This window comes from Malurus melanocephalus, unplaced genomic scaffold, assembly GCF_030028575.1.
Source record: "Malurus melanocephalus ecotype Western Australia unplaced genomic scaffold, MMel_1.1 scaffold_196, whole genome shotgun sequence".
NCBI lineage: Eukaryota > Metazoa > Chordata > Aves > Passeriformes > Maluridae > Malurus > Malurus melanocephalus.
The window spans coordinates 1,218,776-1,236,830 of record NW_026623428.1 but is presented as its reverse complement, the minus strand read 5'-3'; the positions used below and the strand labels follow the sequence as shown (position 1 = coordinate 1,236,830).

The window sequence follows — 18,055 nt, the reverse complement described above, 5'->3', positions numbered from 1 at the left end:
TATTTCAAGAAGTTATCAAAGGTAGTAGCTGTGTAAGTAGTTTAATAGAAGTTAATACTAAGACATCATTCCGTTATTGTGGTAGTATTACAATTAATTTGAAATTAATATGTTGCCTGATCCAAAAACTCCATGTGTGCTAAGTGCAAACTGGTGTGGGAGGAAGAAAAAAAAAAACCTGTAAATATAACCCCTAAAGAACACTGAACAATTAAACTGGACTATACCATTTCCTTTCAAAAACAATWGAGCTGATAGGATGATCTAACGAAGAGCTACCACTGAAGAGATTCAATCACATCCATTATCAGACTGAAATAAGGAAGAAATATACAGCGTTCAAGTACGAATTCAATACTATGAAAACATGTTGGTTTATCTAGAACTRCCTGATAAATACAATTTTAATGAATACCCTACAGAACCAAGTTGATCTGGTCTCACCTTGAAGTTCAAAGCATTTTTGTTTACTTGTCCTAGCTAGCTCTTGGGCTTCAATCAGCTCCTTGTGCAGTTGCTGAATTTCTTGCTTAGCCTCAGTCTCTGATTGTGCACCCTGCAATTCATCTGATAAAAGAACATTTTCTTTAAATCATAAATTTGTACAAMAGTTTAATTTGCACTGCCGTGTGATGATTTGCAACTTTTTAYCCAAATTTCCAATGTTAGTTAAAGTAAACTCAAAATAGGATTAGGTAAATATTAGCAAAAATATTAATATACTTTAAAAAGGAGTAAAACATAYGCAAACTCTAAAACATTCATTATAYATAACATGCAGTATGAAACAAAAAATAACAARGAAGAATTAGAGAGTTTTTAAAAACACTGTATAAATTGGCAAGGACTTCTGAATTGACAAAAACAAGGAACAACAAACCTAAGACAATCCTTGACTCTGTTTACAACTTGTCTCTTTTTAAAGAAAGCTGCTCTAAGCCTGTCTCAGTGCACAGGCTCAGGCAAGAGCTCCTATTCCATGTTTCACTACTGCCACCCACCCACCACATTGCCCGGCTTGGCCATTCCCTCTGGGGGCCAACAAGGAAAGGAAAAACTTAGGGAAATTTTCTAAAACAAAATTAAGAAGGAAAGTCCAGCCTCCTTATTTCATTCAGTGGCCTTAGTGAATAAAAAAGATAAATTTTGTACTTCTTTTTTTAATTATATCTTAAAATATTAGATATCTCTTTAATATGATCATATGTCTATGCACATTATTTAAACTCTAAATAAAAACATTTGTTCCTCCCCATGAGTTTTGTATTAGCTAAAATGCATACTAAATGCCTTTTTGGGCTTATAAGAGATGACCTGCAGTYACAGATAAATTAAATATTTCTACAGCTGAAGTTTTGGAGGAATTGAAAAGAGGAAGACTAAGTGTAACTAAGAGCAGGGTCCTCTAATGGCACACGCTAGAAACTAAATGCAGGAACACTTCAGCCTGAAGGCATCTGCAAARCCAGGAACAGCATCCAGCAAACCCTCATTTATTAGATTTTCCTTAAGTAGTGTCTGTGCAGMAACAGATCTTTCCAGAGGTACTAACAGCACTAATAAACTGTATAGGTAGAAGGCTAAAACTTAATATAAAGCTTGTTTGGTGAGAGAGTAAAGAAAGGAAATTGGTGAAAGAATTCCAGCTGTGTATCATGGGAGAGGGACAACAGRAAAGGGCCATGTTACACAGCTACCTGGTCAATAAATATCTGCAACTATAGGCCATATGGATTTAAGATAAAGGCTCAGAAAAAAACATTACTTTGGTTGCCTGGACCTCTCAGTATAAAGGAAAAAATAAAAAGAAGSTATAATTTAGTTCATCATTAGMCTTTTGACATTCACATTTAGCTGTWACATTTATATGTTACCAATAAAGTAAATACAGGTTTTTTTCTTATTCTCTTAATGAAGAAAATKGTTTAGCAAGTCATGCTAAAGTATTCATACTGCATCTTTCTCAGGGGCCATTTTTCCTGCTCTCACAGTAATGAATTGGTGGGTTTGAGTAGAGATGAGGACACACATGTGCTTTTAGACTTTTTCAGAATGAAATTATGAGAGCAGAAAGAACAGAGAGGACTACATATTTCATCCAAATACTTTGTTTTATAGTTTATTAGTTCTCAATCCAAGTTTCTCTTTACTGAACATGTTTTGTTCCTAGCTTCTCATGGATAAAGATTTGGGGCAATTAGACTTTCAACCCTCCTTAATGAGACTTTTCAGAAGAAATGGATGAGGAAGTTGACAAATTATGCTCAAAACGGGCCTGATAAAGAAACAGTGTCCCAAATCCAACAACAGACACCCTAAATGAACTTTCTGGTGTTTTCTAGTCAATGAAAGCACACATCATAAAAGACAGTACTGCTTCAAAGGAGATGGGAGGCTCAATTTAAGGGATAACATAATCTGTTTAGCAAAGGCACTTTCAAGGTAAAAACTCTTTCCTACTGCAACACAAAAGGGGAATTTCCATGTGCCCAACATGCTTCTAAATCAAAAGCCAAAAAACATCAGTGCAAAAAAAAATTAGCTTTTTAGTCTTACCCAAACTGAAAATTTCTATAATGTCTTTTAGTTCAAAGCAATTTTTGTGCTATTTCTAGCTTGGAAAAAGAATTCTTCAGTRAGTAGGATTGCCTTATTCATAAATAATAAAATTCAGAATCAGTTCCATTAAGAAGCAAATTCACATGATGACTAACTGCTCTCAGAGAAGGCTAAGGAGTTATCATTAATTACAATAAGGTGCCAGAAAAWATTAAATAAAAAGAAAAGGTCAAATACAGCAGTTTGAAAACCCTCATTCATTTTTTCTAACTCATGGAAAATTTAAATCTGCGATCGGTTTGTTCTCAATTAATAGCACTTTGTTTYCCACACAAGTACAGTGAGGCTTCCCTTAACACTGACTCTAATGGCAATTTTAAAATGGTTTAAAAACCTTCTTTTTAATGATTTTAGTTTAGAAAAAAAATTGGTAACAGAGAACTCAGAACCACACATAGGTTGTAGTCTTAACCAATCCCTTATCTGCATGTGCCTGGCCTGTGGAAGCAACTTTATGAGCAGCCTGGTATTTCTTCAAGTCTCACTTCTAAAAGTTCGTTTTCAGAACTTTGCAGGATTTCTCAGGTTATTCAGAGGACAATTTTCAGGGTACTCTGGTGAAGTCAGACAAAACAATTAAAACCCTGAGGGTTTYTTTTAGCTTTGTAAGATCCATATGAAAGAAACTGCATCATACATTTAAAATAAAGTATCTGGCTATTCTGACATAAAACAGTGGTTCACAAACTTTCTGAACCAACAGAACACTGCTGATTTTCAAAATKTCTTATGTAAATTACTATTCAGCAAACCCTCAGCTGAAAAATACTTTCTACTAAGATTCCATGGATCAGTCTTGTAGGTATTATGAAAACACAGGGACATTGGTAAGAACAAGATTACCAACCTTTCCATCTGTTTAACATTTACCTGTCTTCAACTTTGCAATAAGTAGTCACAAACAGCCTGTTTAAACAGAAGTGTCTAGGGAACTGTTATGAATGGTTAATAAAGTAATTTACCTCGTGGGGGAAAAACAAAGCCAACTAAACTGTGACAGCTTCCCCTCTTCCCCTCCTTGCCAGATTCTGACTTGTAGAAAGCTGAATCAAATCCTGAGTGCACTCAAAAATTTTGATGGAAAATGCTTGGAGGAAACTACAGCAGTTARAAGTCTCATAATTTTCTTGTTCTATTAATTTGTTTTGTGAATTCCAACAAGACCGCTGCCTTTTCCAGCGGCCATTTCCACATTCCAAACAAAAATGTTCTCACTCTTCCTTAATTATATGACTGCATAACAAGTCCACTTGAAAAACTTTCTGTGGCAAATGAGATCCTTTTTAGGGCAAAGTCAGGCACATGAAGCAGCTCTCTGAAAAAAACCCTCAAACAAAACTGTGGGTTTATAGGCTCTTCATAAAAATTAAAAGGGCAAATGATTCACTGCACAGATATTTTTAATGGTTTCGTGAGAGCAAAACAGGAATGCCCATAAATAGCCTCAAGAGGAAGAGAAAAGTTGTTGCCAACCTCATTTTTATGACCAAAAATAAGACTATTATAATCACTACAAACAACACYATCAAATTCTACCTTCTAGCATGGGAAGTCACTGAATATATTTGTTATTAACTGCAGATATCAGAGCAAACCCTGAATGGAACATGCTCAGTATCTCAAACACTCCTTTCTCAACTGCTTTGCTGAACTGATGTCCACTGGGAAATATCAAACTCAATTTTGTATGTGTTGCCAAACAGCAAAAGTAATTTGTGCAATATTAGGAAGCCTTTCTGTCGTAAAATTAGGGAGTGTAAACAATTGCAGAAAAAAAGCTCTTTTACAGGTCTCCTACGTTCCGTTATGATTTCCTGTCTTTCAGAATCACAAAGAACTGTGACATTCTTTTTAGTTGTGATTTCAATATGAGCATAATTTTACAGATCTTATCTATGYCTGATTGTAAAAAAAGCATACAATTACTTTCAGTAGGCTAAATGCAATAACTAATCAATATGTCACAAAAAAATCAGCTAGTGAATATGTAAATATCAGCTTGCTAATTAAGTTTAAAGTAAATGCCTTCAGTGCAAAAAACAAAAAAAAATTAACTTTTTTAGCAATGAAGCTCAAACCTAAGCCKCAGCAATCATTTTAAATACAGTTACAAAACAAACTTCAAATCTTGACTCTGTTAAAAAGAAACTCTAAAATCRTTGTTTTGATTAACCCATCAGCTGCAAACTAACAGCAGCATTTCTGACAGTGATGGAAGCTATGCAATTCAAATGTGACAATGCTTGAAAAATGTCAGTGATGGAAGAAYCCCTCCTCCCCACAGCTATCAGTCKTAAACGTGTGCTGACTCTACTTCTAGGAATTTACATGTTATAACTTCGACTTGAGAAGTGCGTTGGTGAGTGCAAAGATTACCTTTATTATTTCTATAGCAACACTCAAAAGTGTGCTTTTATATCACATCATCCAAAGGTGATACTTACTGATACTTATTATTACTGATACTTAAATTTAACTCTTCCATACTCCATCATTAAAATCTTTGAATTTCAGCATTCTACTTCAATGCACTTTTGATAAAAACCAGGCASGTAAAGAGGCTACATATACAGATTATGCATCTAAGGTTGCGAAAGTAAATTTGTTTACCTTTTAGAAGAGCTACTTTAGCAATAGGTTCATTTAGATCTTGGTCATCCATTTGAGCATCTAAAAAAAAACCCCACACCTTTCAGAGAGCAGGCAGACTGCAGACAGTTCTCATATATACATTCTTTAAATGGAGAGAAGCTTTTATGTTCTTCTCAATTTACAAGAGTTAATTATAAAACCACAAAATAGAAAATACTGCTCTAAGCTTGTATCTGACTCTGCACAATACACTCCATTCTTTTAAGAAAATGCTCATGAGTAATTAGATGTACTTCAAACTAATTAGAGGCTACAGAAACCTCAGTTAAATTCTTACCTGTAGTGTCGTCACTGCTTTTTTCCTTGCTTGGACTAAGGGTGTCAGACAAATCATTCGATTCTTTGACTCGTGCTTGGTTCTCTGCAAGAGACAAGGAAAAGCAACTACAATCAATAAATGCTTTGTTCATAACTTCTCCTATACACCCAACTACTGCTAAATGTCAACAGAAAGCAACTTGGTTCAAGAAACAGTTAAAAACCTGGTGGCTGCTTATTTCTTTGCAAGTGTGAGCTAAAATGGATTCTGCATCTCTGAGTCATTAACCCAGCCTAGCCTCTAATAGGGGATGCAACTGCCTCGTGCACAGCTTGAACTTGGGTTAATGCTGTGTTCTTGCCAGCTGGAACTGGGCAAAAGCTGATTCAATCAGCAAACAAGTAAGAAAAGAAAACTAGAACAATGCAGATACTGTAGCAAGTCAGAAAGAAATGGCTGTTAAGAATAAAACTGTGCTTTAGTATTTTGGACAAATAAAATAACAAGTCATGTACATACTGCACTGCACAAAAGAAGTGTGGTGTGTATCATTAAAGAATCACAGCAATATAAATTAATAAGTTAATTTCTAGAAAGAATTTTCAGATTAAATTGTATTAAGAGAAAGCAATGTATGTTTTTTCCACAAAAAAATACCTTCATGAAATAGCTGCTCATATGTAATTCAGTACATTATATGCAGCTTAGTGAAGCCACACAATTGGTTTTTTTGTTTGCTGTTTTTTGTTGCTGTTGGGTTTTTTCCCCCATTTCTAGGTTTTTAGTGGAGACTACATATTTTCAAAAGATGAGAGGATTTAATTATATCAGTGCATCCTGTTCTCACACAGAATCACCCCTGACTCAAAGTCTAAATTTTATACATGACTGAAATATATTTGTAAAAAGTTTTCTTGAATAACAACTCCAGTTTAGTTCTGATGAGTCCATTAAAGGACACACCATCTCTGGGGTGGGCTAATCCAGCAGGTCTATCAGCATGGAACTGTCACCAACATGCAGGTGAGGTTATGTAAAATGAAATCTTTCTTGGCTGCCTACTCAGAGCCTTTCTTTGACAGCACTGCTGCCCACCTGCAGATTAACAGAGGCTTCCTCTGAGTCTCAAGTTCCAGGCAGGGATATTATATAAAAAGGGGTCAATACAGCATTCCTAATACACAGACTTCTACCATCCATGCAAAAAGCACAATAAACACAAATAATTTCATCACCTACAGATAACGTGCATGCAACAATGAAGTACCAGGACATGGGAAGAAAGAAGCACATGTAGAAATAAACTGTGTTATACCAACAGGGTTAGTATATGAAAGTAAGTAAAAACCAAAGGAGTAATGAGATATCTTTTCAAATAACAACAGAATACACAGAACTACATCTCCCCAAAATGAAAGAACTGGAAACTGCAGACAACCTGTGCACCTYCACGGGGAAATCAACATSACAGAACACGGACATGTTAACAGAAAAAACCCCGAAGTTTTCTTCATCTAACATGAAAAGTTTTTTATCACTCTGTGCCAGAATAACATCTACTTGTACATGAAACAGAAGGCAGCAAGTACAAACAAAGCAGCTGATGAAGAAACTCTTTCCATCCTAATGCAACCAAAATCACTGGAGAGGAGGAAGAGGAAAAGCACCTGTACAGTTAAAGCACACTAGTGGTTCAGACCTGACAGCTATTCCAACACAACTCCCATGATTTTAGCAGACTTCAAAGTCCATAAAGACTGCTGTAGTTAAAAACTTAACTTTTGAGGGTGGTTCTTTGCTAAAACAAAAAGGATTCTTATTTTTAGGAATAAGGTTTTAAACTAATATCTAAAGATGCTTTACATCAAAGCATTCTACATTATCATACAGAACCAAGCTCACAGGATTGTCATTGAAACTGTAACARTTACTAAACCAAGTAATAGATACTTTTTAAAGGATTAAGAAAAGTATAACCTGAAAGCCTCACCCATGTCAGTTCTAYTAGTGGCCGATCCAGATGCACTAAGCTGAGCAAGATCCATATCCAAYTAACTTTACCATATCTGGGCATCCATGGAAATACTGCTTTCCTGCTCTGTGCAGAATGGGAGGAACAGTGCAAGCTCCAACCACCGAATTAATTCTCTCTCCCACAGCTCCCCCTTATATACTTCCACCCACCCTCAACACACCACTTCTTCCTCCCTCCTGTCGCCCTCCTTCTGAAACAAGGCACAAAAGATTAGGCACCAGAAAAAAGATGCACTAGTTCTATATGTGAAATGGCAGAAGAGAAAAAGAGAAATTATTAGAAACCTGCTTCCTATTCTGGATCCAGAGACACAAGCACTAAACTCCTTCCTGTACTATATATCACAGCAGTTGTTCCTATTTCCCATAATAAAACTGAGCTGAATAAATATAGCCAAAGTGATGAAGTATATTAAAATGTGTTGACATCATACTAGATGAGTTAGAATATATTACCAAACACTAAAAATAGCTCAGGACTTTGCAATGGAAGGGGCATGCAAGTGTTACGTTACAGTTATTGTATGCATTCTTTTGCCAAATATGGCACCCTGTCTATAGCTTCCTCATATACAGAAAGGAAATAAAGGTGCCATTCCATGCATTAAGGGAAGATAATTTAAAATGTCTCTAGAACACTGGACCTTTTAACAAGCTCACATTCATTCAATACAACAACAYTTTGCAGAAGGACAGAGGGTAAAGAAATGAGGTAGTATGTCTAGACATCAATAAAAAGCTGCAAGAGAGGAACGAGCCTACAAGTCCAAACAATCTTACATTATTAGACACATGGGAAGTATTGACCTGCACACTTTGTAGCACTCCTGATTCTGGCACTGCAAGGTAAGGATGCTTGCTCCTTGACAAGGCAAGTATTTTCTAATTAGCTCCCTTAATTTAACTTGCTTTGTACATTAGAAAAAAGAGTTAGGGAAGCAAAGATATATTTTACTCGGAAAAGACACACTTAGGAAGTTAATATTTACTTTAAAGTTATGAGGGTGTAAGTCAGAAAATGGCCAAATTAAAATACACTTTTAAATAAATCTAAAAATGACACCAAACGTTATTTTTAAGTAGTCCTATAATAAAGCCAAAATCCTGTTGGGCATTCATGCAGGCAGTAAAGCTTGAATTGAATTTATAAAAATTACTATATTTTAATTTTTTTAAATGAATTTTCAGGTGAGGACTCRGTCAATACTGACACTAGCAATTCATGCACTCAATCTTCAAAAACGGTTTCCATTACATCTTTTTACTCTACAATAGCATTTGGAGTAGAGTTCAGCAAACAATTTCCCTCCCCTTCATTGAATTTTTCCTCAAATGCGTATTCAATCACAACTCAAACTGCTGGCTTAACACAGAACATGCACTGAGTGACAGGAAAAGCATGCTTCAATACCAGTTAAACAATCCAGAAGTCTAACCTTTCAAAAGCTTTGTTTCTTCCACTTTGGTTAGATGTCCTTCATCTATGATCTTGTCTGCCAAACAAAATAAGTGTTACTTTCCAAGCTCRAATTTAACCAGCTTTTCCCTTCACGCATCTACGTAGAGTACATTCCATGACCAAATTAAAAGCTGATAATATTACTTCCTACTCAGGCTTGAACAAAAACCTTATTCTGGCATGGAATAATGAAACAGAGCACACAAGCCTACTGGAACTTTGTGATACAGTGCATAATTATTTCTCCTTATTAACTTACATAATGCTGCAGTTCACTAATGAGAATTCAGAAAAATTTATTTTATGCACTTAAAAAAATCTAAACATAAGCAACAAATTATTCATACATTTCTCAAGTTTAGTCATCAAAAAAGGAATTTGAAGAGCTGGTTGTCTGAAACAGACACTCATCGAGTACAGGAAAAACCTAGAAATACACCACAGTAAAACAGCAATAGAGAAGTCCCCTCCACACCAAAMCTGCTTTTAATAGCATCTCTGAAGGTACATGGAAACAGCCTTTCTTCACTTAAAAACTTTCAAGAGAGCTGCACAAACCTCCAAAAAACCAGGAATCCATCACATTCAAGTTCATGAAAAATGGAGGTTTTACATAAAGTCTGTGTAAGGGAAGTCKTCTCTTGTATGTCAGGTGCAAAAACCTTAGAGGTGGAATTTGAGACTAGATTGCTAACTTCATCCTAAATCCTGCTAGGACATGAAGGTTAACAAAAACACCGAGGGAAGAACAGGACTGGATTAATCAGAGACACTAAAAGAATTATGGAATAATTAATTTCTTTTTTCAGATGTTATTTCATTATTTTAAATTCCTTAAGAAGTGATGCCAACACAGAAATATCGAGGGTCCCATCTTATAGATCACATCCTCAATTTCTATGCAGTAGATTTGGCAGTTTAGACCATGTTGAAAGCTGTTAACAGCCCCTGAAACATAAAGCTTGAAGCTGCCTCTGCTCCATGCTCTCCCTGCCAGATCCCTGATAACCAKGCAGGGAATGCAGTTTGCTGGAAAATTCCGTGTGCTGTTAACAGGTAACAGACACAGAGACTGAACAAACAGCACAAACAGGAGAGCWCACACTAAGGAAGCTGGATGACAGAAAGTCCTCTTCAAGTTTTAAATTAGAAAAAAAGAACTTTAGTCAGCATTTCCAGTTTCCAGTATCTCTGAAGATCAACTCCTCCCTCCACTCCTCTGATGGCATGTTGCTGCAACTATGACAGTCTAAGGACACATGCAGAGCAGGATCTGGGAGGAGCTACCTTTCACAACCCCAGATGGCAGACAAGCTTTCAGACAAAAAGCCCTGAGGTCTGAAAAATGGTTTGCATGGCCAAGAGGTTKTCCTGTCCTCTTCCCTCCTGCAGAGCTAGAAAAACCAGTCTAAAARAGATGTTCCCTTCACCTTTTACCTAAAAATACTGTCCTGCATTAGTGTAACATTTTATTAATACTGTTCCAGAAATACAYGGAACAGCACACTGGATTTCCAGGACTGGCTTAAAGTCTCAAGCAACTGTAGGAGATCACTCATCATCCAAGTTCAGAACAGCCTTGAGTKCCTCAGAGATGGTGAGAATGACTGTGCCTAGACTGAGGAAAGCACCGTGGAGGGAATCAAGTTACTGGCAGCYACAAGTCAGGAGTTCGAGTGGTATCATGAGTCCTCTTCCATTTTAAAATAAATCTAAACAAAAGTTTTCATATATTATTCCAGGATTATTCCAGGTCTCAGCARTGGCTGAAAGAGGGGTGGAAGGGAAGGCAGCAGGAAAACAGCTGAGGAATTCTCCCTGTAGATCTGAAAAAAACAGCTGAATGCAAAAACAAGTAGCTATGAACTGCTCGATCTGAAGGGGTAACACCTCATCTGTGCTAGACTGCTAGCTTAAAATAGGCTTCCTTAATCAGYTTACAGAGGAAAACCTAGCATTATAAATTGATGGATCTTTTACCTTTCACAATTCAGTAACTGCTAAACCCTGAATAATTACAATAGAAACCAGAAACTACCCTTCTTGATGCACGTTTTCCAAACTGGAACTTTTCCAGCAGTTCTTTACTCTCTACTCCCATGACTAAAAGAAACTGCAGGCTTGGTTGGGTTGTTTTTTTTTTTTTTTTTTCCATTTCTGTGGTGGCTTACTGTTTTCTAGTGTCCATWACTGATTTCACCATTTGTACAAAAGGTGTCTCCTCRGCACTATTTCTTCAGCCAAGAGCTTGAGCAGCAGCACATGAGTCCCTTTGCCCAGCCTGACCCAAAGCTGGCACAGCCAGTGTTTTTCACTTGGTGACTGATACCTCTCCTCACTTCCAGAATGACTGAACCTCCTCTGTGTTCAAGAACACTACTGTTAGTATATGGCATAAGCCAACAAAAAATAGTTTATTTAGCATGCTCGTGTGTATTTAGATAATATACAGAAAACTGGACGTTGGCATCACTGAACTACATAGAATCTTATTTTTAACTGTAACCACCCTAGTCAYTAAAAATGGCACAAACGAGACAACAATCAGAAAGTAAAAGATAAAAAGTCTTCCTCYTTAAAAAGTCTCTTTCAAATCTCTGCATCTTTTTATTTTACTATTTCAGAAAACTTCATAAACCTGATTTATTTTTAAACCAATTAGTATTTTTCCTGAAACAAAACATTCAATCTTGGCTACCAAAATACAAATTAGGGTGAGGATCCTATCTTTAATTTCTGGCACAAAAGGATTTTAGCTTTCATGCTATCCAGTCACTACTCAGCAGAAAGCAGAGAGATGCATGTAACTAATGTTTTTACTGATACAATCTGCTGTGAAGTTAAGCCTTCAGTTCATCTTTAAGAAAATTCATCATTCTTTTCGTTGATGAATGCAGCTTAAGCCAGCTTTYCTTTAGGCTTTGAGGCATTTTCTATCTTTTCAATTTAAGAACTACATTTTAGATTTAGGTTGCCTATCACTRTGTGCAATATAATAGCTAAGATCTGTTAACATTACAATTATCACTTAAGTAACMTGGCCCCTCTACATTTTGGCATCTAAACAATTTTTGAAGTAGGCCAGGTTTGAAAACCAATAAAAACCTGGCCCTCAACACACAAATTTCCAGCCATCTGAAAAAAGTGATACTAAACAGCTTTAACTTCACTTGACACCTGCAGGTCGAAGGAAAAGTTAAAAATAACCATTCAATCCATCCAAAAAATACTATTAATAAATTTGRAAAAAAAAATCAGCTTGGGAAAAAGAAAAAAAAGTTGACTTGCATTTAAAATCAAATGCAAAAAAACCCATAAACTAAGGGAAAAAATAAAGACGCAAATRAAGAAGGGTTAGACTGGAGTGAAAGACAGGAAGCTAGCAGGGTAACAAATCTTACTTTGGTCTATACATCATCACATTTTTGTTAATAATGCATATCATGTACTGATCAAAAAGAAGCACCATGACTTTTGCAGTTGATATCACTGATTTTCATCAGTGGTTACTGAAAAAAAAGCTATGGAATGAGCAACAAGTGAACTGGATGTAATGATCAGAAAGTAACAGACTTCCAGATCATTCAGAGCCAGATTTCATAACAGTCCACAGATGTTACAGATTGGGACACATTACTGATGATATTGTGAGGGCACTGTGCTTAAAAAGTAAAAATTATTACAAAACATCTTTAAAAACCTACAGAAGCTGGATTTTATAAACCATCTGGTTCCTGGGATTTGTATTGCATTATTATTATTTAAGTAATAAACCTGCTCCTCTCAATACTTAAACCCCTGAGCAACACCCCAGCATACTACCACCATAATGAATTATATATTCTTTCTCTATAATGCCAATCTTTGTGATATTGTTCTACACTCTTTGCTGTGTGCCTTAAACTTGAGTTCCTGACAATCCCTGGAACTGTAATTTTTCTCCCCAGGAGTACCCAAACCTTGATACTACACAGAGCAAAGAACAGGAACAGGATGGAAGGATAGCATTTACATACAAAAGGAAAATAACAGACCCTGCAGCTCACAGTTTTTAATCTGATGATATTGTGAGGTCTGACTAAACATATTTGAATGTGGAAAAAGCAAACTTTCTGCTCAAGAAATACAAGAGCAAATGAGTTGGAATTTTTCTTGATGTGAGAGTAAAAACTTGTAAAATGTGAAATACTGAACACTTTTGAACTCATATTAATTCTTTTAAAAATTAAGCAGTTGAAGCCTTGCAGTGTAGCTTTCAGTGTCTCAAGAAAAGGGAGGCATAAGAACACTGACCTTAATTTTACTCTTATGAGTATTTCTATAACATCTTAGAATCTTTTACTAGATACTGTTGATCACTTTTACTTATCAACAGTGACAAGATTGGTCACATTTAGTTTGCAGAAGTGATACCAATCAAAGGTTTGCTAAAATAGATTAAGTTAACATCCAAACAATTAAAACAGGCAACCAATTTATATTTGAAAATCTCACAGTCTGCTCTTCATGTTCAGTCTAGACCAAAAAAATGTTTATTCAAACATTTAACTTCATTTTTATGTATCGAACAAAGATGATTCATACAAGATCTTTKCAAAATTTTAAATTATTTTAAACTGCAGCCTGACAGAAGACAGCTACCAGTCATTAATWTTTAAAAATAARCATTTTTTAAATAAATAAAAYGTAAATTTTCTTAGACAAATGTTASCAGCATCACGTCATTCGGTTTATAGCACTGCAATCYGGATCACAAGCAGTAAAGTCAAACAAGTCTGCTCCACTTCCTCATGAAAATTTGAGAGGAAAGAGTCCAATGGGCATAGTGTCAAAAAAATAAACTCTCTTATTTCTGCTTCTAAATGCATCTCCACTCACCTTTAGGTATATAATTTCTATAAACTAAAAGCAGGKTTTTTTTAAAGCTGAATAGCACTTTGCTCTCTTCATTCTAATGATATTTTTCTCTTGGTAGATAAAACATATTAACATCTGCAGCTCTTCTTCAATTATAGATGTGCACACAGTGCTGTTTCATTACTCACTTTCAAAAGCCATTTGCTTTGAAAAACATGTTTCACATTGCAGAATAACACTCCTTTCTAAAGGCTGGTATTGCATCTTTATTTTCTGTTCTTCTTAATACCGTCTCTTGGATTTCCACATAAAAACTATGGACTTGTTTTCCTTTTTGTTCTTTGTTACAACTAATTTGGAGAATGTGTAAGGCCTTTAATTATCAGATAAATTATAAATACATGAAAGGCACYTTATCTCTGTCCTGCTACTGCCTGTGATGTTTGTTAAACTGACAGTGTTAGGCTTTCAACTTAATTTGTAACAGATGAAAAATTACACTCAGTTCTAAACATCATGTGGCAATATCACCCTTTTGTTTGTCAGGGCACAATAATGGATCAACTGATAAGAAGAGACAATGTGATCATCACTTTGCAAGAGCAAAGATATCCTATTACTGATTCTACCAGACATCTGCTTAATACCACAATGCCACAATTCTACACTTTAGAAAATTTCTGCTACTACAGAAATATTAAATAGTAGTGACAAATTCTGGGTTTATCCACCTTTTCTGGGTTTTCTGTTGTTTTTAAAGCAAATGTGAACACTCTTGTACTCACTCTGACATTCTATGATCTGATGAATAAAAGTGCAGTCCCCTCCACTCTTTGAAAGAAAGTGCTCTAGTAGAGAAAGAAACACTTCAGTTTACATCTTCTTATCATTTTCAAATTGATGCAACAAAAAGTTTGAAAGGCATATTAAAAGTATTTGTCATAGTGTATTCACAATGGACTTYAGGAATCTGAGTTAATATGCAAGCAGACAAGACATAAAATTGAAATKATGTTTGAGCAATACTAGGAAATAGATTATTCTTTTGAACTGATCAGAAGAAAGGAGTACTTCAACTACATTTTCAAATGAAACATGTTTTTAACCTATATTCTTCAGCATTTTTATTAGCTTCAAAAGGGTATTTTCTAAGTTTTGCATTAGTCTTCATGCTGATTCTTCATATCTAGCACCGTCTATTTTAAAAAAGTCTTATTGAATATATCCCTATACTTTTTAAACAATTTCACTTTGAAAAGACAGTTCTACAGCAGAGTTCCTAAAACTGGGCTCCAATTCCCTGATTTCCTAAAGTCCTTGTTCAGCTCCCAACTCCATCAGAATCCTGCATTTTTTAAGGTGGAAACACTTTCTTTCTGAAGAACCTAAAAAATCCTTTGACTAAGAATCCAGCAGTCTGAAAAAAAAGGTTGTCATTAAGGACAAACCTGCACAATGTGGTTCATTCTAACCAAATCGTTCAATCATTAGCTCTGACATCAGCTCAGTTGCAGTAMTAAGCTTTACTATATTTCAAAGTTGCTCTAAAAAGTAAACTTCTTTTAACTYACAAGGACAGACCTTTCAAAAACAGCATCATGGCTGTAAAGTTTATTTCTCATATTTAAACTTCCTTTTCTTTTCATTTTTACCTGGTTCTCTAAGTGACTGTATACAAAAAAATTTCTCATATCTTTCTTTATGTAATACATCGCTCACAAAATTCAAAAATGAAAGCCACCTGTGGTGCAACACACTGGAAAAATACCACTTTTTGAAACAACTTAGCTCTACACAACTTTTATCAGGGGCTTGATGAACAAATAAGYTCCTCTCTTCTGCACCAGCTTTTCCCTAAGTGCAGCGAGACAAAATGAATGCCTACCCATCATTCTTTGAGTACACTTTTTAATGAGAAGCTGGTACAGAGGCTATAACATGAATTCTTTGTTCCTCTACTCTGAATACAGCTCTTGACTCCTACAGCCACAGAAAAAAGTAATGTAAAATCATTATTCTTGTCATGGCCACATAGTGTGCCTGTGCACACACTTTGAGGACTTGATCTGAAGTCGAGAGAGAGAGAGAGAGAGACAAAAGGAATTCTTAAAAGCAWGCTGATTTTACATTGTTTTACAATTTTCCTTTCATTTCCAAAGTTGCTCAATCTGCATTAGAAACCCAAAATTCTCAGATCTCCTAAAATAATGCAAAACTACACAGAAAAAAAAACAACTAAAACCAAAAACCCAGCAGTAACTGTCTCCTGCTGTTGTTAAGWGAACAAAATCCAAAATCTGGCAGAGCAAATAACTGCCCATCTGTCATACAAGGGCTACATAAGGGACCGGAAGATGCAGGAAAGGCACAGACTGTCATGAAGAGAACACAGGGCAGCAAGAKGTAAAATGCCAGAGAAATGGGGATGGATCATGTAAGGCAGAGATGCAGAAAAATGTGGTTCAACTGACAGAATGAAAAACTACCCTAAAATACAGAATAATGAAATACCATTGTGCATGACAAAAATATGTGCATGACAAAAAAGGTGATAGATTGTATAAACACACAGAAAGACAATTGGAATGAGCAGTTATATGCTGCCTGTACTCAATGAAAARTAACTTGGCAAATAGCTTCCTAAAATTTCCAGGTTTAGGCACAATTTCCACTTTTAGTCCAAGGATGGAGGAAGCCACTTCGTCATGCACCCATTCAGATGACATTGACTCTAATGCAATCCAGAACCTCAGTGTGCACCACAGCTATGTGYCTAAAATGCTAAGAGGAGCAACCARTACCTWRGACAGGGGAGGTTTTGGTTTAACAGATCTATCCTCCTGCTCCCAATAGGGACTACCCATGAGGTCATGCCACAATTAACTTAGGATTTTGCTACTGGTCTCCCTAGTTAAGAATCATATAAGATACAAATATGGAGTTTAAAATTCCRTTATAAATACGGTAATCCTTAAACATTGTGAATGTTAGTTAAAACCATGAGTTCTCTATAGAGGACCTCAGACCTTCAAACTAATACTACCACCATTTCTCAGATTGTAGAGGCAAACAACATGAAAAAAAAAATTAAGACTGACATAAGAGGACAAACAGATCTCAGCCAATTAAACAATTTGGAATCTTTGTTATATGTGATATTGGACAATTTTACTCAAGCTTCACGTGAGCAAAAATATTTGGCTTTAACTAACTGGCCTTTAAAAAACCCTGTTACATAGTCCAATCTGTATTAATTCCTGTTTCCCATAAAAATACTAACTTCTAAAAAGTTAGTTTCCACTAATTACAAATTTTATATACTCATTTTTCATATTAAATTTATATTAAAAAAATAGGTTTTGCTGACTTTATTTAGCATACCCAACTTTACCAGAAAAATATTGTATGCCTATGTGTTGCAAGGGAAAATTAAAAGGTAAAACAGTCAATGAGTTCTCCACTTTCTTGTCTCACAAGCCTGACATCATTCATTCAGTAGACTTCTACTGATTCCAGTGACAGCCAACCCAACAAAAAGAAGACAGCTTCCAAGTGGTTTCATTGTGTTTTACAGAAGTTTCTAAAAACACTGTGACTGGAAGTAGAAGCAAATATAAATGCTGGTCAGGAGTGGACTAATTCATTTTCAAAGAGAATATTATTCAAAGTAAAACTTTACAGAACATTTTGAATTTTTTCACCTTCAAACATAAACCATAAGACAAAAGGTAGCCTTCAGATACACTACCTTTCTCTGTGCTCCCATTAATTTTAGGTATGAAGTCGTCAACTTGTATGCCTAGGATTAAGAGAGGGCATTATTTTTGGAACCAAGAAAGATTTTTTGGGTTTTGTTTCTTTACAARCACAGCATTTTCAAATGTACCTGGCTTTTCATACCACCTCCTTGCAAGTACCTAATCAGACATACCAGGCCAAGTTTGATGTGTTTCCTGCTACAGATCATGCTGCTGTTTGTTCAAAYGTGTAAGAGGCTACTAACTCCAAAGAATTACTGCCTGTTACATACATATATATCCGTGTACATATATATAAATATTTTAAAATCTAAGGGCTCTGCGGCCCCTCCAAGCCTCGGGCTGGGCCAGAGCGAACACCCGCAGCAGCAGCGCCCTCTGCCGGCCCTGCCCCGGCACGGCACCACCAACCCAGGA

General features: G+C 35.8%; 1 protein-coding gene across 1 annotated transcript in view; it reads right to left on the bottom strand.

The window, feature by feature from the left end:
* Positions 1-18,055, bottom strand: part of SLMAP (sarcolemma associated protein) — a 74,937-nt gene that overhangs the window by 12,125 nt on the left and 44,757 nt on the right. The window contains exons 12-17 of the mRNA XM_057373419.1: positions 17,629-17,679; positions 14,666-14,728; positions 9,001-9,057; positions 5,549-5,632; positions 5,230-5,289; positions 445-567 (exon numbers count right to left, since the gene is read on the bottom strand). Coding sequence (XP_057229402.1) covers positions 445-567; positions 5,230-5,289; positions 5,549-5,632; positions 9,001-9,057; positions 14,666-14,728; positions 17,629-17,679 — 438 coding nt within the window. The remainder of the gene's footprint in view (positions 1-444; positions 568-5,229; positions 5,290-5,548; positions 5,633-9,000; positions 9,058-14,665; positions 14,729-17,628; positions 17,680-18,055) is intronic.